Here is a 22,793-nt window from a genome sequence, read left to right as displayed (position 1 = left end):
ACCAAGGTGTTTAAAAAGAATAAAAAGGTTTTCAATGGGAATGCCACTTATTTTACGCGATGCTAGAAACGGCAGCAGGTTTTTCAGCTGGGGAAAGAACGCCTTATACTCCTACTGTTACTACAACCATTACTGCAAGTACTGTTACTACTTTACTACTATAACTATTACTACTAATAATACTACTACTGTTACTGCTACCATTACTGCTGCTACTAAGTATTTTGAGAGTCCACTGCCTCCGCTCTCCCCCGGTTTTTACATGGATCATGGACGTACGGATCCAGACACCCTCCAGTGGAGGGTGTCTGAGAGTACCTCAGGCCCAGAGAGGGCTCTCCATGCTGGGCTGTGGCCTCAGCTACCCGCAGGCACTTTAGCGTTGGTTTTAATAGTGGAGAAGCAGAGCAATGAGGAGAAATGTTTGCATTCATTTGGCTTCTGAAATGAAGTGCAAACACCAGGCTGTCCAACCGGATCTCACACCGAGATTTGCAGATGACACGCCGATTTTGTTTCATGAATAAATACCTCACACACACACACAAACGTGCGGATGTGTTCACGTCACAGCACAGTGTATAGGCCTTCCCCATGCACAGACGTCCATTCATTAAGTGGAGCTAACGAGGCTCTTTGGTTTGTCATCGTACAGAGGAGCATGTGAGAAGGTGGCTTTGTGCGGCAATTCCCATTAGCTTGCCGACAGACCAGTATGTCACCCGCTGCTATTTTGAGCTGGCACCAGTCTGAATGGGCCGATGACGCACATGCAGGTGCAAGCAAGCGGACGGACACCATCGTGCACCCATGCATTAATTCACGGAACTGGAAAGCCAAATTCACCGATTTTTAAAAACTCTTATCTCTCTATCTCTAGAGAGATTAGATGAGGGATACTTTGGGAGATACAAGCTATCACAGCTATCATGCACATGCAGGGACACTTCTGATACAAGGAGTTGCAAGGCACATACACACTACACTTACAACACATACAGAACTCTACACATGCACAGGCAAAGAATATGGGTAGTATGGGCATAAGAAATAATCCACTCTAATAATATTAGCATGAGTGTGTAGAGTCCCTATTCCAGGCATAATAGGCGAACATTTGGTGAAAATATCCAATCAATTATAGATTGGCTATTTCTGGTGAAGATTCCATGTAGAGGGAAAAAAGTATAGATATCCGGAGGACCCCGGTTAACGGAGCATATAGAGATAGTGATAGTAAGGGCTTCTAAGCCAAAAAGTAAAGGACATTCTCTGAAGGAGAAGAGAGCCATTGTATTCTTATCCTTGTCAAACTGGAGAAGTTTGTGCATGAAGTGTAGGCGCTGCGAGTTGTTCTCTGTATTGACATGGCAGGGCAGGTTACTGTCAACGACAGTTCTTGGATATTTATAGTTTGCAACGGTTCTCACTGCCAAGCATTATTTGGCGTATGGCCTGCGCGGCAACACGCTATATTGTTTTCTTCACACCGCTCTGCAAATTGCTGCTGTACTAACATGCGTACTTTATACGATACATGCACATAACCTTAAAGTACATACATACTGTAACTAATGGTGCCTAAATGCCGGATTTCCTGAGACGGATTCCTTTCACCATCACTTGCTACTGTATCCCCTGGTTAACTTGAAACTGTGAGGTTTGTGAAAATCAGCTGAATCTTGGAGAACATGAATTTAGGATGCTCCTAACATTGTTGCACGGTTTTGAAAACGTAATGCAGGTGGGTTTAAGATGGCTCCCACTGAACATTCTACCTCCTCCAAACCCATCTCACATCTTCCTCTTCTGCCTCTCGCCCCCTCCTTCTCGTCTGTCTGTCTGTCTGTTTCTCCTCTCTCTCTCTCCTCAGGTGTGAGCGGTCTGTCTGTGCCGGCGGCCGCCGCCTCCATGGCCAAGCTTCAGCGGCAGCACCGTCCCTTGGGGCGCACCCAGTCGGCCCCCCCTGCCCCAGGGCAGTGGGACGCAGGCCCACGCCCAGGCACTGGCCCTGCAGCAGTTGGTGGTCCAGCAGCAACACCAGCAGTTCCTGGAGAAACACAAACAACAGTTCCAGCAGCAGCAACTCCACCTCAACAAGGTCAGTGCTGGGGGTGGCTGTGTGTGTGTGTGTGTGTGTGTGTGTGTGTGTGTGTGTGTGTGTGTGTGTGTGTGTGTGTGTGTGTGTGTGTGTGTGTGTGTGTGTGTGTGTGTGTGTGTGTGTGTGTGTGTGTGTGTGTGTGTGTGTGTGTGTGTGTGTGTGTGTGTGTGCGCACGTGCGCGTGTGCGTAGTCTGCGTACGTGCGTGTTTTTCAGGTTAGGATTAGGCACTTAGAGGTTAGGTTTAGGGGTCAAGGTACGTAGCTCTCCACGGTACCGACGTCGGCAGCAGTAAAGGTCATTACACACCGGCGATTATGCGAATATACGCAAAATTCGGACTCGTTGCGAATAATTAAAAGACGCTTTTTCTTTTCGCTTTTTCGCTCCATGGAAGCTTGCATTGACTTTATAAGGTTTTTAAAAAAACCGTATTATTCGCATGAAAAAATCGCCCCCGGTGTGTAAGGAGCTTAAGTGTTGGAAAGCGTCTGTTGCCGAAAATCTGCTGTTGAATGGGTGGTGGGTACTCTGTTAATTCTGCTGTTGAATGGGCGGTGGGTACACTGTTAAATCTGCTGTTGAATGGGCGGTGGGTACTCTGTTAATTCTGCTGTTGAATGGGCGGTGGGTACACTGTTAAATCTGCTGTTGAATGGGCGGTGGGTACACTGTTAAATCTGCTGTTGAATGGGCGGTGGGTACTCTGTTAAATCTGCTGTTGAATGGGCGGTGGGTACTCTGTTAAATCTGCTGTTGAATGGGCGGTGGGTACTCTGTTAAATCTGCTGTTGAATGGGCGGTGGGTACTCTGTTAAATCTGCTGTTGAATGGGCGGTGGGTACACTGTTTAATCTGCTGTTGAATGGGCGGTGGGTACACTGTTTAATCTGCTGTTGAATGGGCGGTGGGTACACTGTTTAATCTGCTGTTGAATGGGCGGTGGGTACACTGTTAAATCTGCTGTTGAATGGGCCGTGGGTACACTGTTTAATCTGCTGTTGAATGGGCGGTGGGTACTCTGTTAAATCTGCTGTTGAATGGGCGGTGGGTACTCTGTTAAATCTGCTGTTGAATGGGCGGTGGGTACTCTGTTAAATCTGCTGTTGAATGGGCGGTGGGTACTCTGTTAAATCTGCTGTTGAATGGGCGGTGGGTACTCTGTTAAATCTGCTGTTGAATGGGCGGTGGGTACTCTGTTAAATCTGCTGTTGAATGGGCGGTGGGTACTCTGTTAAATCTGCTGTTGAATGGGCGGTGGGTACACTGTCGCGTCGGGTCACAAGTCGTAGGGAAGTGTCGAAACCGGCTGATAGCAGCGGGCTTGTTGCTGAAAAAGACTTCAAACCATAGGCTATTTTTAGCACCAAAGTAGCCGTCTGTCGGTGTCGGCTCTCAGGTGCATTCAGCAACTTTTTTTCACACCTTCCAACCGACTTCATTCGACTGCCAGTCTGTAGTTGTCTATTTGGTGGAGAGCTAACTTTAGGGAGTTATGCCTGATTTATACTTAGTTGGGTGCAACTGTAACCCTAAAGCTGATAATAGCCGATGAGCTTGTAGATTGGCTATTTTTGGCTTAAGGGTTAGAGCTAAAAATGATGACTTTAATAAAAATAAGTCATTCATAAAATTGTCGTCCTATAATGTTGAGGTCTAGTAAGTATAGTATACTCTTCATACCTTCATTGTGCCATGTCCATTCAGTGTCCGTGTGCATTTGTCCGCTTCCATTCTGGTGCTCATATAATACACCCCCCCACGCACACACACACACACACGCACACGCGCACGCACACGCACACTCTCTCTCACTGTCTGTCTGTGAGTGGGTGTTTGCGTCTGTCACGGAGTGTGGAGGCAGGTACATAGGTGAGAGTCACTGTGTGGCGAGGTAGCCTTGTGAGCGCGTGGCTGCGTACGTGCGCACACGTGTTTGTGCACGACCCCCCCCCCCCCCCCTCTCTCCCTCGGTGACTGGGGCCAACACAGTTGCCACGGGCTGGAGGTACAGTAGCTCTGCGCTACCATGGCAACAGAGCGGAAGCCACCTCCTTATATGGTTGTGCAGGAAGCTGTGAGCAGCTGTACTCCAGTCAGCCTTATTCCTATTCTAGAGCTGTACTCAACACAGCAGAGAGAAGGTGGGTGGATGAAACAAGGGGTTTCCTCTCCTCTTCTGTCCTCTCCTTTTCTCCCCTCCTCTCCTCTCCAATCTTCTCCTTTCTCTCTCCTCACTCTTTTCTATATCTTCTTTCTCGCTCCTCTCTTCTCCTATCCCCTCATCTCCAATATTCCTCTTTCTTGCTCTTTTCTATATATTTTTTCTCCCCCTTCTCTCACTCTTCACCTCTCTTTTTCAATGCCCTCCTCTCCCCTCCTCTCTTCTACTTTCTCTCCTCTCCTCTCCTCTTCTACTTCCTCTCCTCTCCTCTCCTCTCCTCTCCTCTCCTCTCCTCTCCTCTCCTCTCCTCTCCTCTCCTCTCCTCTCCTCTCCTCTCCTCTCCTCTCCCTCTCTCTCTCTCTCTCTCTCTCTCTCTCTCTCTCTCTCTCTCTCTCTCTCTCTCTCTCTCTCTCTCTCTCTCTCTCTCCCTCTCCCCGCTCTCCTCTCCATCTGTTCTGGTGGTCTTTCAAGTGACATCTTTTCACACCAACATACATCTGTATATTAGTGGCTGCTGTTCCAAGGACAAATTCTCTCACGTTGTTGACAAGGCTGTGTCTGCAGGGCGAGCAGCTCCCTGTCACCCCCCCCCCCCCCCCCCTGTCACTGAAGCCTGATTTATACTTTGTTGCGTGCCAATAAATAGCCAATCTACAAGCTCACAATGCGTCACACAGCTTGTAGATCGGCTATTTTCAGTGTGCGACACCCGCGCACAACCAAGATTAAATCAGCCGTAGTCATCATCATAAATATATGCAGTCCATTTATCATATTTACCCCTGAAGTGGCGTTTTGATTTATCCCATGAGATGAAGGAACAGATAATTACTTATGAAACGGTTCTTTCACTTCTAAAACATGGTCTTTGGCTGTGGTTGATTCACAAGATCAAGATTAATTAGATTTACGGCTTTCTCGACCATGAATAGAGAAAAAAGTCTTTTTTATTACTTTTGTATAACAGAAATTTGTACAAAATGAATACTATATTTTCATAAATCACAACTTTGCCTGCAGTTTCTTTTTTTTTGCAAATCTCTTTATTACTTTTGCCATAGACAAAAAATATATATAAATCATCACACGTAATAATTACAAAGAGTTCTGTCATTTTTTGTCAAAAGAACTAACAAAACAACATAAAAAACAACAATTAATAGATAATACACAAAGTGTAATATATTATGGTCAAATGTAAAGTGTATCAAAACAAAACAAAACTAATAGACAAAGGCAGACAATAACTTTGCCTCCAGTTTTATCATCAGTTTGATCATGTTTTATTATATTCTCTATTTTACAGCATTTTGTTGATATTAAATTCTTTGTTTCTACTATTTGTTCATTTGAACAATTCGAATCACATTCTATTACTCATTTTATTCTGTTATGTATTAGTATTATTAATCATGTCATTGCTGTGGTGCGGTGGCACTGGTCTATGGTTGACTTAATGCATCACATGCTGTACATGACGGTCAGCGTGTGGCACCCTTGTGGCCATGTGAGGTAAGGCGTGTGCCTTGTGCATGCATAGCAGGCTGTGGCTTCAAATCCTGTTCATGACCAACAACAACAACAACAACATTCAACAGTAGCTTATGGTTAAAGCACTGACAGTTATGCACAAGTCTTCGCGTGTGCCACAAAGGTGTGTGCAACAACCCGGGGTCCCTGGGAAAGGGGAGACAGAGGGACGAGGTCGGTTTGATTCTCGTGGCGAGGACGGTTGGCACTGAAAAGTGGGGTAAAGAGCAGCTTGTTTGGAGAGCGAGATAAAAACGTGGGGGTTGGTGGGCGGGTCGCGGGGGGGCTGGGGGGGGGGAGTTTGATGAGGGAGCCAGTGAATGTTCTGACGTCAATGGTGTCCCCTGGCACTGTGCCAGGGGGCCTGGTGGCCGACAGCTCTGGGAAACACACACAGACATACAACACATACGCATGACACACCTGTCGTGCTCTCGAGACTTATGGCAAACGTCTCTGTTTTTCCCGTCTCTCTCTCTCTCTCTATCTCCCCCCTCCTCTTTCAGTAATGGAACCTAAAGCCTGATTTATACTTTGGTGTCACGCACCAAAAAATTTGCCGATTTACAAGCTGACAACGCATCGCGTTTTAGATGTGTTGTGAGCTTGTAGATCGGCTGTTTTCGGTGCACACACAGTATAAAACAGGGCTTATGGACCACTCTTTACACTCTCTGAGTTCAACTAACACAGAGGACTTTGCTGTTTAGATCAGAGGTGGATACCTCTGGACACCAGAGGGAGAGCTGAGGAGTGACGTGTGTGTGTGTGTGATGTAGTGCATCCTTCGGCTCATAATTGACCTTGCATCGCTCTCCCCCTTTCTTCCAGACAGTGGTGTAAAGTAACTAAGAAAATTTACTCAAGTAATGTACTTAAGTACAATTTTGTACTTTTACTCCACTACAATTATTTAAAAACTTGAGTTACTAGTTACTTTGCAGATATATACATATACATAACATACATCAAACACTTTAGCCCTATTTTATACCTAGGCTATTTGAAAATAGCCGATCTACAAGCTCACAACGCGTCGCATCGCAACGTGTTGTGAGCTTGTAGATCTGCTATTTTCAAACATTTTAGTACTTTTACTTTTGGTACTTTTAAGTACATTTTGATACCAATACTTTTGTACTTTTACTCAAGTAATTTTTTTATTCTGGACTTTTACTTCTACATTGCAGTATTGATACTTTTACTTCAGTAAAGCATTTGAGTACTTTTTCCACCACTTTCCTCCAGATGATGTCCAAGCCCAGTGAGCCGGGGCGGCAGCACCAGAGCCACCCCGAGGAGACGGAGGAGGAGCTGAGGGAGCACCAGGACGGCGGCGGCGGCGCCTCCCTGCCGCCGGGCGTCACCATCAAGCAGGAGCCACCCGACCCCCACGAGCTCCAGGAGATCCAGGAGCTCCAGGAGGAGGTCCTGCAGCATCGCCTAACCCAGGCTGAGCAGGAGATGCTCTTCAGACAGGTAACAGTCAATAGATGTCAGTGGTGTAAAGTAACTAAGTACATATACTCAAGTACTGTACTTACGTACAGTTTTGAGGTATTTTTACTCCGCTGGAGTATTTCCAATTTTCAGTACTTTTACTTCTACTCCACTACATCTCAGAGGCACATATTGTACTTTTACTCCACTACAATTATTTGAAAACTTTAGTTACTAGTTACTTTGTAGATATAAATGATGACATTATAAAACATACATTAACCACTTTAGCCCCATTTTATACATAGGCTATTTGAAAATAGCAGATCTATAAGCTCACAACGCGTCACGATGCAACGCGTTGTGAGCTTGTATATCTGCTATTTTCAAACATTTTGGTTTTGGTCTTTTACTTTTGGTACTTTAAGTACATTTTGATACCAATACTTTTGTACTTTTACTCAAGTCAATTTTGAATTCTGGACTCTTACTTGTAACAGAGTACTTCTACTTTGCAGTATTGATACTTTTACTTAAGTAAAACATTTGAGTACTATATACTGTATAGTGACTGTATGGCAGTGGTTCTCAAACCTTTGTAGTTTCAAGGACCCAGAGCGTGGCACGTATGAGGCCAGAGACACCCATAACTCTGAGAGTGTACAAATGGAACCAAAATGACAACCGGTTCTCCATATATGCCTCTATATGGTCGTAACGGTCGTAACAGCGGTTCTGGCGACGCACGAGTGATGTTGTCGAGTTTGAAGTCGGTCAGACGGACTGTTCTTGAGATACGTTCACAGAGATTTTGTGCATTTATTGTAAGATTCCTGCTATTCCTAAAGTATATCAGAATCAGAATACCATTGTTGAACATGGGAGTTAGCTGACCGGACAATGCCTCGACATGAATGCGACGTTTCTTGTTCGATTCCAGCTGGAGACCCGGGTTACATGTATTTTCCATTTCTCTGCTCTGTTTCAAGTACAAAAACAACACATGATATATGACTGAACTCGCAGAGACTTACCGAGTACTCCGCTGTGACTGTTTTAGACTGATTGATTGCCGATCTATAGATCTGTGCAGAAATCGGTCTTGTGTATTCGGCACAATGCAGTCAACAGACTATACTCTACAGGAATGTTGCAATAAATGTTGACGGTAACAAAAACACAGAACATAATAATAATAATAGTCTTTATTGTCCCCTCAGGGATATTCATCTTCACATTCTGTTCCAACAGAAAAACACATAACATATAGCACAAAACAACATAACACCAAGACAATAGAGTACAGAAGTCCTGACGTCACTCGTTCATCCCCTGGGCCGCGGAAGTAATTTCTCTATGGAGAATAACATTGGGTCATCTTAGAATCGTCTCATATAAGAATTGTGGTCCAAAAATAAATAAACTGTCTCGGCAATATTGTCGGGGAGGTGGCTCTGTATCGTTTATGATAGTCAGTCACTCATATTTGATACAGTCTGTTTCCTGCGAAAATTTAACAAATTTGGAGGAAGTAACGTAAGCGTTTTCTCACCGTCAGTTGATACTTCATGGAACATACTTCTTATTTGACCTGATATTAAACACGTCTATGGGAATTCAGAATGGAGGGAAAAAAACGTGTAAATTACGTCAGACTTCGGTGCTCTATACATGAAGTCCCCAGTATACACAGTATCCATCATATCAGCGAGGGAGTTTGTTTAGTGCAGCAATGGCTGAAGGGACCAAACTCCTACTAAAACAAACTTTTTGCCATTTCAAAGTTCTGTATCTTCGTCCAGATGGCGTGAGTCTGAAGTGACGATGTAGGGCAGTGGTTCTCAACCAGTGGTCTGGGGACCACCAGTGGTCCTTGAGGAGTTTCCAGGCGGTCCCCAGCTAAATGATGGAGAGTTGGTAACCAAATGGACCCTTATAGTTCTTAACTCTGTCACGGTGCGGGGCAGAGAAGTGTAGGACCCAAGCGCAGACAGTGAGCGGAGACAGAGTGATTCAGATGCAGGGGGATTTATTACTTAAACAGGGCGTATAAGGACAACAGGTAACAGACAGAACACAGTAACAACATTAATGAACCGACACAGACTGGAAACAGAGGGACATATAAATAGACAGGGACTAACTAGGCACAGGTGAGAACAAAGGACAATTAACACATGATTGGCTGGAACAGAACAAGACACAGGTGAACTACAATTACAAAGACATACTAGAGACAAGACAGGAAGCAACAACTAGGGCAGACAGGAAACACCAAGACAACACTACAGAATAAAGGTACATGGAGAACAGGGAACAAAACAACAGAAAGAGTGGTCAAAAGGGTCCAAAAGGGTCCAATACCATAAAAGGTCAGACAATGGCTAAATAATAAAGTCAGTCCACGGTCCGAGGAGCGGATCGTGACAGTACCTCCCCTCCACGGGACGACTTCCAGGCGTCCCAGAACTGGGATGGGGGGGGGGGCAGAGAAGCGGGCCAGAACCTCCTGTGGGGAGAGGGCAGAGACAGGACTAGGGGGGGGGGGGGGGCGGGTGCTGCCAGGGCTCTGCGCGGAGGATGTCGGCACAGAGGGCGCAAGCAGGACCAAGGGGGGGGGGGGGCGGGCGCTGCCAGGGCTCTGCGCGGAGGATGTCGGCACAGAGGGCGCAAGCAGGACCAGGGGGGGTGGGGGGGGGGGCGCTGCCAGGGCTCTGCGCGGAGGACGTCGGCACAGAGGGCGCAAGCAGGACCAGAAGAGAGGCGCGGGTCGAGGCCGGGATGGCCACCCGGGTCCGGCCGGACAACGGCAGGAGAGGTCCGGAATGGCAGGCGAGGAACCGGGGCAGAGAAGAGGAGCTCGAGGCAGGACGACCGCCGGGAACCAGCCGGAAAGCGGCCGGGGAGGCCCGGACGGCAGGCGAAGAGCCGGGGGGGGGCAGGGATCCAAGGCAGATGAAAAGAGGCCCCGGACAGCGGCGACCGGAAAACGGGTCACGAACGGCCCTGCCGAGACCGCGAACCAGCACAGAAGGACCGGACGCCGCACCTGGATACTGGCGGAGCCCGTCCAGGTTCGGACGTCTCGGCAGGCCGCCCGCCGTTCGTCGGCGCTGACCCGGGGTGAAGCAGGAGCTGGACGTGGAGGCTTCTGGATGCAGGGCAGTGGAGGCTCCTGGATGCTGGGCAGCTGGGAGCATTGGCGGTGTCGAAGGCCAGGACGATGACGCCCCCTCGCCCGGTTCCCCCTGACGATAGCCTAGCGAGACCCAGCATAGGGAAGCAGTTGTCTCAGCAAAGGCTGGCTCAGGGAACACGGGGTCAACAGAGGCATGCTCGGAGCAGAGAGGCTGGAGGCCTACAACCAAGGGGTGCAGGCTGATGAGTAGGCTGGCCATCGACAGGCTGGAGAGCAGGTAGGTGAACAGGCAAACGGCTAGGCAGGAATGAAGAGAAGTACTTCAAAGCCATCTGCTGGGCTGTCCGCTGGGTCCATTTGGTCGGTTCATTCTGTCACGGTGCGGGGCAGAGAAGTGTAGGACCCAAGCGCAGACAGTGAGCGGAGACAGAGTGATTCAGATGCAGGGGGATTTATTACTTAAACAGGGCGTATAAGGACAACAGGTAACAGACAGAACACAGTAACAACATTAATGAACCGACACAGACTGGAAACAGAGGGACATATAAATAGACAGGGACTAACTAGGCACAGGTGAGAACAAAGGACAATTAACACATGATTGGCTGGAACAGAACAAGACACAGGTGAACTACAATTACAAAGACATACTAGAGACAAGACAGGAAGCAACAACTAGGGCAGACAGGAAACACCAAGACAACACTACAGAATAAAGGTACATGGAGAACAGGGAACAAAACAACAGAAAGAGTGGTCAAAAGGGTCCAAAAGGGTCCAATACCATAAAAGGTCAGACAATGGCTAAATAATAAAGTCAGTCCACGGTCCGAGGAGCGGATCGTGACAAACTCTTGAGAGAGTAAAATTAAACCAAATGGACCCTTATGGGTCCATTTGGTTTCATTTTGATATGAAAAGGGTTGAAAACCACTGATGTAGGGGATGATCAGGTCATTTGCTATTGTGATTGCTAAACGTGCGATGGCTTTATTGTTCATATCAGGAAGTTCGATGATCTTAGAGGCAATACAGGTAATACAGAAAAGTTTGCGTTTTGTGACAGTGACAATATAGTGAAAACACATGGGGAACAATACAACAGAACAGGTTGAATCATGCTTTTGTATACTGTAGTTACAACAGAAGGTGAGGGGCAACAGACAAGGATCTTAACTTACGGATAACATGACATTTCCATAACACAACAGGAACAATGGTGACGGTAGATTGACCCCCAAACTAAGATCACCTATTTCTGTTTTGTTTTGCACGTTCAATTGTTCTCGTCTTGGGCTGCCCATGTTAATGGGTGCAAACTGGTAATGATGGGAATGAGTGCCTGGTTTGTGCACTGACGTCATACTACCCGTACTGTGAGGTGCAAAGACTTTGATTTTGCTTCCTGGTCATGTCTTGTGTCTCTCGACGCTGTCCTGTCTTAAGAGCTGAAAAGTTTGATAATGATGAATGAATGTCAACACTGCATCGTTTGTTTAGTCTGCCTCCTTCTGGCCATAACTTGTAGTTGCAGAACAGAAGTCATGCAGTATAAAACAGTACCATCTATCTTTCATTGCATGTACTTATACAGTACGTACATACAGTATGTGCTGTAAACCGTCATATCCAGAGCGTGACTTTGTAATTATGGGGAAAATGATCATTTTAACAGATATCTAGAGCTGCAGAATTGTCCTGAAGTCCATGGGATCTCTCTTGCACTTTTACTATGTCTATGACTATGACTCACTCTGTGCACGTGGGAACATGCCCTGTGCACGTGTATGTGATTGTGTGCTTATCTGTGTGTGTGTGTGTGTGTGTGCTTATCTGTGTGTGTGTGTGTGTGTGTGTGTGTGTGTGTGTGTGTGTGTGTGTGTGTGGGGGTGTGTGTGTGTGTGTGTGTGTGTGTGACTGTGTGTGTGTGTGTGTGTGTGTGTGTGCGTACGTGCCTCGTGCATGAGCAGCAGGCCCTGTTGTTGGAGCAGCAGAGGATCCATCAGCTGAGGAACTACCAGGCCTCCATGGAGGCGGCTGGACTGTCAATCTCCTTCCCGGGGCACCGCCCCCTGTCCAGGGCCCAATCATCTCCGGCCTCGGCTTCCTCCTTCCCAATCAGCGTCCCGCCGTCCGACCCGCCCACCAAGCCTCGATTCACGACAGGTGACATTATTAAATGACCTACTATTAGACTGCCATTAATTTGTATTATTGTATGTAAGTTATATATCAGAATCCCTTTATTGTCATTCTATGGAAACAAAATAGTGGCATTCAAGACAGAGACACAACACACAGTTAAATATAATTGATCATTTTAGTATTCCCTTGTTTCAGCTGTAGCTTTTATTGATACAATTATTATTTTATTCATGTTTTTCTTTTGCCATGCAGAGTGGTTCAGATAAATCATAGATTTTAAATCGCATTTTAAGTAAGTCAGATGATGGTTTCAAATGCTGCCTTGGTTCAAATTCCTCCTACGTTCTGAATTCATAAAACAATACGAAACCTCTCATTACCAAAAGGTCGCAGCTCATTTACTCTAGCTGTGATTACTTTTCCTACTGGCAACTTTTAATTCACAGTTGATATAACACATTTACAGTATGCCGTGCTATATGTGAGTGTAAATGGACTGCATTTATGTCGCGCTTTTTGTGTATTTTGACCACCGCTTTAAAATGTACTTAACATTCACCCATTCACACACTGATGGCAACCATGCAAGCCACCAACCTGCTCATCGAGAGGAGTTGCCCTATTGATAAATCTTTAAAAAATAGCCGATCTACCGTGTAAGCTCACAATGCATTGATGCATTGCGATCACTAGAATGACATGCCCAAAATGGGGATGTGAAGTTCAAACTGATTAAAATTGGGACACATTGTCAAAAAAAAAGTCAAATAATGGCTGATATATTGGTCGGGCTCTAATATGTATTCATGTGTTTGTTTCACAGGTTTGGTGTATGACTCTCTGATGCAGAAACACCAGTGTATGTGTGGGAACACCAACAGTCACCCAGAGCACGCCGGTCGAATCCAAAGCATCTGGTCTAGGCTGCAGGAGACAGGTCTCCGAGCGCAGTGTGAGGTAGGGGAATGCACAGGGAAAGTGTGGCCTAGCCTATTTTTAGAACCAATAACCGACTTAATCTTGCTCATGTAGGTTTATCGAATAATCGAGAAGCAGATTTTATTTTAATATATTTATTTATTTATTATACTATATCAACAAATAGACATTAAAAAAATCTAAAACATTTACAATTGACTAAATTGAGGCTGGAGCTCGATACACTTACCCCTGTATTATACTTTGTTGTACAATGGTGGCGTACACAAATAGCGAAATTAGCTGATCTACAAGCTGACAACGCGATGTGACGCGTTGTGAGCTTGCAGATCGGCTATTCTCTACATTTCTTTTATAGTCGTTCATTAATCGTAATCGATGCAAAAGCTTGAAATAAATCATGGTATTGATTTGAAGTCATATTGCCCAGCCCTAGTTTGTACCATGGTAAATTAGGGGCCGGGTGGCCCTACTTCACTACAGCATCAATTACAAGTAATACGCTAAGTTCACAAAGATGCAGAGTACAGAGATTGAGCGCCGTCCTGTACTTAGTATATAGTCTGCATGTGTGGGCGTGCATGTGTGTCTTTGTGTACGTCTGTATCTTTGTCTGATTGTGTATTTGCATGTTTGGGCGTACATGTATGTGCGTCAACTTGTGTGTGTGTGTGTGTGTGTGTGTGTGTGTGTTGTGCAGTGTATCCGTGGGAGGAAGGCTACACTAGAGGAGCTGCAGACTGTGCACTCTGAAGCCCACGTCCTTCTGTACGGAACCAACCCTCTACGACAAAAACTAGACTGTAAGAATGCACTCACTCACACACACACACACACACACACACACACACACACACACACACACACACACACACACACACACACACACACACACACACACACACACACACATGCACACTACGGCAGAAACTAGACTAAGAACGCACACACACACACACTCTTTGGCAGAAACTAGATTGTAAGAACGCACGCACACACACCCTCTCCGGCAGAAACTAGACTAGAGCGCGTGCGTGCGCACACACACTGACAGAACATACATCTTGTCATTTATATTACGTCTCCTGGTGAGGTTGTATTATATTATTGATATTATGTTTTATATCGTCGGTAAAGAATTTCAATCCATCAAGTCTATCAAAGCATCTGATCATAAGATTACTGTAACGGTGATGGCATCAAATATCCCTGCTGTTATTCCTTTTATTGTATTTAATTAAATTAAATTAATTTCCAATTTTGGATTTTGTTTCACCAAATCAAAAGTCTCTGTGTAAGGTGCGTTGTTGGAGTAGACACGTACAAATCAAAGAATCGCAAACACCCACACTGTCGGCAATTTCTCAATAAAGAATACATGTAATTACCATGGTCAAGGATCTTCTCTAGGCACTGACTTCACCAAACCAAATGTTTGTGAAAATAAATCAATTAAATAGTGGAAAGATGCAAACACAGAACTGTCAAAGACTGCTCATGTACAGACAAATAGTGTAAAACGAAACACAATACACATTTGAAGATCTGAATGTCAACTGTATGATCAATCTTCAGAGGACAATGGCAAACGTATGATTCCAAATGCCTGTCCATCTATTGAAAGATTGACTTACACAAAATGGTAACGTACACACCATTGTCTACAATTGACCATGAAAACAACCAGGCACAAAATTACAACATATACTTTACATGATCAACTTTGTCAAAAAACAATTACACATACTGTATTACAAACCACACTATAGCCAACGTTAATCTAAAAGAAATTTTCATTTAATCCCTTGGACTTCACACTACTCAGAACCCCCTGTAAACCCACCGGTGGGACTGACATGAATTTACAATTTAAGCAGACGCTCTTATCCAGTGCGAACTAGGATACTAGCTAAACGATAAACCTAGCATCTGTCTAAACAACATGCTGTCTAAATAGCATTCTTAACATTTGTAAGTAACAAAAACATGACAATAAGAAGTAACCAAGATATACATACAGTATGCGTAGTAAGCTAGCATCTATTGAACAATAGTTACAAGAAGGCATACAAGGAGAGAGGAGTGCTAAAAGATGGGGTGGAGTCTGAAGAGACGAATCTTCAGATTTCCTGGAAAAATTGGGAGTGAGTGAGTGCAGTTCTGACCCGCGGACATGATGACAGAAACACCATTCTGACCACCTGCAAATGGCGTGATGACGAATTAATTTTATTTTTCGCCCCCCCCAGGTTCTATCACCCCGATGTTTGTGCGTCTGCCATGCGGAGGGGTTGGGGTAAGTCCTGGTAGTTTGGACCGTCTGCAGTCTGTTAAATTGTTCACTTCCTGTTGGCTACTTCCTCTTCATGTTGGCTACAGCTCAGGATGTGAAAATATTGCATGTGCGTGTCTGACTTTGTCTGTTTTTTTAATGTGTCTGTACTGTAAACGCAATGAATACATTTGTGTCTGTATTTTGTGTGTGTGTGTGTGCGTGTGCGTGTGCGCGCGTGTGTGTGCGTGTGCGTGTGTGTGCATGTGTGTGCGCGTGCGTGCGTCCCAGGTGGACAGTGACACCATCTGGAACGAGGTCCATTCGTCCAGTGCAGCCCGGCTGGCTGTGGGATCTGTAGTGGAGCTGGTCTTCAAGGTGGCGACTGGAGAACTCAAGGTACTGTATGCTCACACACACATACACACACTGTTAGTATGTTCACACACTGTTTGGAATTTATGCATGTCTGTCTTTCTTTCTCTCTCTCTCTCTCTCTGTCTCTCTCTCGCTCTCTCATATATCCTGCTTTACCCTCTGCAATGAGCTAGTGAGATACAAATTATTCTATTGTAAAGGAATGACACACAGAAAAGTCCCGAAGTTTTCATTTAACAAGAAAGACCATTACAGGTCAATTTTTACACTCTCCTAATTATTTTACTGTGCATACTATGTCAATGACTTGTGCTTTTTTATTCAGCACAGTGTCAAAGCGGATTAAAATGCATGCAAAACCTGAAGCCTCAAAATGCCTTAAGCTGTTGAATGTTTAATTTATATTCAGCAGTTTCCAGCCTAATTTTAAACGGCAATTGTGCTAAGGGAATCAATTTCTCTCTCTCTCTCGCTCTCTCTCTCTCTCTCTCTCTCTCTCTCTCTCTCTCTCTCTCTCTCTCTCTCTCTCTCACACACTCTCTCTCTCAGCATCTGCCCCTGTTTTGTTCCTGGTTCTGCTTCCAAAGCAGGTTGTACGGAAGGAAAAAAAAAAAAGGAAAAGTGTTGATACTTTGTCCCAGTTTAGGGTTTGAGACAGGGCGGGGAGAAATGTTTGTCTGTGTTGAATTCTGCTGTGATTTACATAAACGTACTTAAAGTCTTTCTAAATCGTCTTCCTGCAGAAACATACTCTTAGACAAAATAACACATTTTATTTGATCCCATAGGCTATATATTTTACAAAACCATAATGTCTTCTTTGTAATATCAGGACTACACTACTTAGTCTAGCATTCTGATTTAACAGGGCGGCGGTTTCATGTGTTTTTCAGAATGGTTTCGCTGTGGTTCGACCTCCTGGACATCATGCTGAAGAAAGCACTCCCATGTAAGGATGCAGCCCGCAGACATAAACACATACCAACACTGGAATGAAATAACATGACTCATCCTACTTACTTGCACCTGTACTGGCTGCCTTTGTTCCCACACACATTTCTGTATTTTACTTTAAATAGGGAAATATTTTGTGTATATACTCTATATATATATATGCATGTGTGTGTGTGTGTGTGTGTGTGTGTGTGTGTGCTTGTTTTTGGGACAGTGTTTTGTTTTATTTAGACAGCTGTTGCAGCCAGATTAGGCTACCAAAGAAGACACAAGCATCTCATTTTTACAATGACTTTATCCATGTTGTCACGCTCGCAAGACCAAGCTTTTCAATTATCAGTGTGCGTTCTGAGAGTGTATTTCCGACTCCAAGGTGGCACTTGGGGCCAGTCAGATTCCGGCCACCCCCTGGACACACCACTGATCATGTCTTCAACATTGAAATTGGTCTTTTTAGTTCTGCCTGGCTTATACTGTAGACTGGAGCAGATAGCCCAAAATGGAGGCACATTGCTGATCGAGAACACAGTCATAATGGAGTATAAAGTCAGCTTGAGGCCTTTCTTATCTGTCTTGTTTTCTTTCCAGGGGTTTCTGTTACTTCAACTCGGTGGCCATCGCAGCCAAAGTCCTCCAGCAGAGACTGAATGTCAACAGGATCCTCATCGTAGACTGGGTCAGTCTCCGACCCAGAAGACAACAGCATAGTCTGACTTGTGACTAGTTCAATTTAGCCTAGTCTAGTCTTGATTTGGTTAGGCTTTATTATTGGGTAGAAATGTAGTCTTGGTTTTAGAACCTTGCAGAATTAAAGGTGAGCTGAGCAATTTTACTCAAATTTTATCCCTGCATCCTAAAACAGCCATTCTTGGACACTATGCTGACACCTGTTGGGTGCAGTTGACACTTCTGTTATGGCAAGTTTAGGCCAAATAATACTGTCAGTGTAGAAAGTACGCTTTCTGCCATAATTGTATGCGTGCCTGAGAGGTTTAGTAAAGGGATCTGTCACTACCTGCTGTATTATAATGTATTATGTGACAATAAAGGACTTGAACTTTAAGTGATGTTCGTTGGCAGGATTTTTAAGTGGTATGCAAGCAGGACAAAATAAAAATCTGAATAACAAAAAGACTTCTCAAATCTATGCTAAAAGAATGTATTTAGCATCCGAGACGGTCTTCAGAGAATAACAAGAATGCACAGAAATAGAAAAGTTAGAGTTAACTAGGACAGTAGACTTCTTCCCACATTGGCCTCCTGCCATGCTACCAGTCCTTCAGTTGTCTGGAAGAAGGTCATTAGATTATGCCTGCAGAACATGGCGGTGAATATGGTTGGCTTTTGTCGGGGCAGGGGGGGGGTTGATTGATTTTATTGATCAACCCCAATTGACTCTAAAAATGTCTTTACCTTTTCTTGCTTCTATAATGTTGTGTACTGTTTGGACAGAGACTGAGGATTCAACGTGCCAATCGTGTTCTGTGCTCTTTACCCCTTAGGATGTTCACCATGGCAACGGTACCCAGCAAGCCTTCTACGACGACCCCAATGTCCTTTACATGTCCATCCATCGTTATGACGACGGCAACTTCTTCCCTGGCAGCGGTGCCCCAGATGAGGTGTGTGTGTGTGTGTGTGTGTGTGTGTGTGTGTGTGTGTGTGTGTGTGTGTGTGTGTGTGTGTGTGTGTGTGTGTGTGTGTGTGTGTGTGTGTGTGTGTGTGTGTGTGTGTGTGTGTGTGTGTGTGTGTGTGTGTGTGTGTGTGTGTGTGTGTGTGTGTGTGCGCGCGCACTGTACATTCTGGTTTGACTGGAGTCACAGTATTGCTGCAGTTTTGGGCAGTACCGTAGCTATAAGTATCTAAGTTACTAGTTTCACTACATTTCACAGTAGCCTGTGGGTATTGTGTAGCTGTTGCATGTAATGGCTGGTTAGCTTAAAAAAATAATTTGTAGCTTTTACAGTCATATTCAATCATTCAATGTCATAACATGTCCTCAGCCACATTACCAACTGCATTAGGGACAAAGTAGCTTCATCTTAACTACCTTTACTAAGTAATTTATAGTGTAGCTAGCTACTTATTTTGAAAGAGAGATTTTAGTGTAGCTCAGTTACTTTTTATGAAGAGTAACACCTTAGCCAGCTTTTTTTTTTCAACTAGCTTGCCCAACCCTGGGACTGGGTGTGTGTTGCGTAGTCGGTTCACTCATGCACACGCACGTACTTCTCCTTTGCAGGTGGGCAGCGGGCCTGGAGTGGGGTTCAACGTCAACGTAGCCTTCACTGGCGGTCTCGAACCTCCCATGGGAGACGTAGAGTACTTGGCAGCCTTCAGGTAGTGTACACACACACACACACACACACACACACACTTAATCTGATTGTGGTTTTACCTATGTGTTCGAGATGATAAAGTTAATTCTGAAATTGGAAAGCATTATATGTTATACATTGAAGAGTTGCGATTACTGAAAGAAAATAACAGTTTAGCCCCAATTCATTCATCTACTAATCTAAAACAGTAATAGACAGATTAATAGATTATAATTCCGCTGCACATAGCTAAACAAAGACCAAAATCTCTGTCTCCAGTTAACCCTCCACCCTCTCTCTCCATCAGGTCAGTGGTTATGCCCATCGCTAATGAGTTTGCCCCAGACGTGGTGCTGGTGTCATCAGGCTTTGACGCTGTGGAAGGCCACCCTTCTCCACTAGGGGGCTACACTCTCACATCCAAATGTACGTAGCATAACATACTGTGGTTCTCTTGTACCAGGCGATTGCTTTGACACAGAATGTTATAAAACCTAACAAATTAATCTTTTAAAATGTTTTTCTTTTGTTTTCTTTTATATATTTTTTTCTAAATGGAAGAATTGGAGGCAAAAAAAATATTAATTCACTTTTTAATCTGTGCATTAGACATCTCTTTCTTACAATGTTCCTGGTGATTGTATGTTTATTGCCTTGAAAAGGACAATATTATAAACCCAATGGGACTTTATTGGTAAGGTTTTTATTTTTTTTACCACAATATAACACTTGACTGGAGTCCCTGAGGGCTCTATACTACACCCCCTCCAGTTTTTGTAGTACACAAAATATCTTGTGTGTGCATCTGCTATTTTCACTGAATGTCTGCCCCAGAATAGGGACGCTAGCTAGAGTTCAAGTGGTTTCAAAATCTGTAAGGCAGTAAATGTAATTCAGCTGTCACTTATATGCTTTCCTCTCAACTTTTCTTTGTTCACTTCCCCTCTCTGTCTCTCTGTCTCTCTGTCTCTCTCTCTCTCTCTCTCTCTCTCTCTCTCTCTCTCTCTCTCTCTCTCTCTCTCTCTCTCTCTCTCTCTCTCTCTCTCTCTCTCTCTCTCTCTCTCTCTCTCTCTCTCTCGCTCTCTCTCTGCTGTCCAGGTTTCGGCTATCTGACCAGGCAGCTGATGACCCTGGCCGGGGGCAGGGTGGTGCTAGCGCTGGAGGGGGGTCATGACCTGACGGCCATCTGTGATGCCTCAGAGGCCTGCGTGGCTGCCTTGCTGGGCCAGGAGGTGAGGGGAGGGGTCGCGACTGTGTTTTTGTCACATTCATTCGTGTTTTTGTTTTTGTCACATTCCTGAAAGAAGAGTCCAGAAATGATGAGAGTATTTGATGAATTGAGGAAAATAGCTTAAGAACAGCAAAAGTATATTTAAATCTATTTATAACCTCCAACACCTGTATTACACTTTGTTTTGGAGTTTATAAATGATTCTTGATATAGTTTTGCTGTTGTCAACCTGAGTTGAATTAATTAACCTTAGTTAAGGTTAAGTTTGTTTAAGTTTAGGCATGGCTTTGGAGTGATTAGGATATTTCCATCCTATCTGGGGTGGCCATCTAGTAAGTAGTAAAGTACTGAGGGGAGGACAAGGGTTACAAAGCAATTTAACACTAGACAAAATTCCAACAAAACATCAATAATTCAATTTAAAAAAAGGTTTAAATTTTAATAAAAAAATGATATGTGTTAGTTAGAAATTGACCCCTGCTGTCTGTCTGTCTGTCTGTCTGTCTGTTTTCACAGCTGGAACCACTGCCAAAGTCCATACTGGAGCAGAGGCCCAACCCCAACGCTGTTGCATCTCTGGAGAAGGTTTTAGAGACTCACAGTGAGTTGAGGTGTCAGTATAGAGTCCAGCTAGTCATCATCAGTGTCTGACAACTTTGCCAAGCACAGCAACAAAATGTACCATCATTCTTAATTTTCCCACCTCGGTTGCCACTGATAGGATCACAGAAGCAGGGATTTTTTTCTCGTTTAAATGCGGAAGATGGTGTGGCACATAGGGGCCCAGTTGTCTAGAACAGTGGTTCTCAAACTATTTAATTTCAAGGACCCCCATAACTCTCGAGTTACAGGCCTGTAAGGGTCCCTGAGGGTCCCTGGACCCCACTTTGAGAACCACTGGTCTAGAAGAAGATCTGTCTGTCTGTCTATCTGTCTGTCTGTCTACGGCTAATCTCGCAAATCGCTCGACCAATCGGCGGCACATTGCTTGGTGCATCCTGTCAGTGGACCTAGGAAGTAAATCCCTGAATATTAGGCTTAGAGTATTATATGTAAAATATAATATTTTCTCGCAGTTTGTGAACTCATAATCTCAGATCCACCGTCCCTCCATATTTGGGCAAGACTGACTGTCAGATCCACAGGGAAGCCACGTTGTTATTGCCTTTGTCTTCCATTTTTTGGGACATGACTCATTTTCTCCTCTGATTTCTCTCTGATCTTATCCGTCTCTCAACCTCTCCCGTCTTGTCCTCCTCTCCTCCATCCTCTCCCTCCTCCTTTCTGTGCCTTTGCTTGTCTCCCCCCCCCCCCTCCTCCCAGGTAAGTACTGGTGCTCGGTGCAGCTCTCGTTACCGCGGCTGGGCCTGTCCCTGCTGGAGGCCAAGAGAGGAGACTCAGAGGAGGCTGAGGCGGTCAGCGCCATGGCCTTGCTGTCCGTGGCCAACTCAAATGCCATGGACCAGAGGTAGGTGTCCCACCGCAATGTGTGTAACTATATATCTATAGTACATGAGATCCATTCCATAGTCAGGGCAAATAAGGGCTTAACCACTTGAGCTCCAGCATCCATAATCTGGAGGAGACTGGAGGCAAAAGTACAGAGCCAACGCAGGTCCATTTGACTAAGTCTAGGAGGGCTTAAGTGGTTAAATTAGAAATGTGGCTCCCGTTCCCGACGACCTTTGCTGCGTGTCACCCGCCCCCCCCCCCCCCCCATCTCTCTCCCCATTTCCTGTCAGCCTACTTTCCCTATCCCTCTCTAAAATAAAGCCATAAAAAGCCCCCAAAAAAAGATATTTTTTAAAAAGGAGAAAAAAAAGAATATGGTAGTGGGTGGCGATAGTAATCTAGACGGCTAAAGCCCACTACAGTGACACAGAGAACAGTATTGTGGATGTTATAGATCTGGCCGCCACCCCTAAGTATTACTAATAATCTAACATCAAGTTTCAAACCAGCAAAGTATTCCTTCAGGCCACATATTACAATTTACAATTAAGGCATTTAGCAGCAGATGCTCTTATCCAGAGCAACTTACAAAGTGCAAGATCGGAGTAAATGGCAGGAACCCTAGTCAACAAATGACAGGGTAAATGGTCACGTTAATAGAGTGCAAAGAAAGACAATGAAGTGCTACAAAGTAACTAGGATACCAGGTCAACATCAAGCATCAAGCT

At 44.8% G+C, this 22,793-nt stretch overlaps 1 protein-coding gene across 1 annotated transcript in view; it reads left to right on the top strand.

Moving 5' to 3' along the window:
• Nucleotides 1-22,793, top strand: part of LOC308080875 (histone deacetylase 4-like) — a 93,602-nt gene that overhangs the window by 65,663 nt on the left and 5,146 nt on the right. Inside the window, 16 exon segments of the mRNA XM_080422924.1 lie at nt 1,874-1,962; nt 1,964-2,101; nt 7,043-7,273; nt 12,347-12,542; nt 13,345-13,478; nt 14,161-14,263; nt 15,710-15,756; nt 16,024-16,131; nt 17,004-17,059; nt 17,653-17,740; nt 18,567-18,686; nt 19,307-19,404; nt 19,690-19,808; nt 20,481-20,614; nt 21,130-21,214; nt 21,937-22,081. Of these exon segments, the coding sequence (XP_080279050.1) occupies nt 1,874-1,962; nt 1,964-2,101; nt 7,043-7,273; nt 12,347-12,542; nt 13,345-13,478; nt 14,161-14,263; nt 15,710-15,756; nt 16,024-16,131; nt 17,004-17,059; nt 17,653-17,740; nt 18,567-18,686; nt 19,307-19,404; nt 19,690-19,808; nt 20,481-20,614; nt 21,130-21,214; nt 21,937-22,081 (1,891 nt within the window).

This window comes from Gymnoscopelus braueri (genome assembly GCF_963280865.1).
Source record: "Gymnoscopelus braueri genome assembly, chromosome: 24".
Lineage (NCBI taxonomy): Eukaryota > Metazoa > Chordata > Actinopteri > Myctophiformes > Myctophidae > Gymnoscopelus > Gymnoscopelus braueri.
This window is presented reverse-complemented; position numbering and strand designations above follow the sequence as displayed.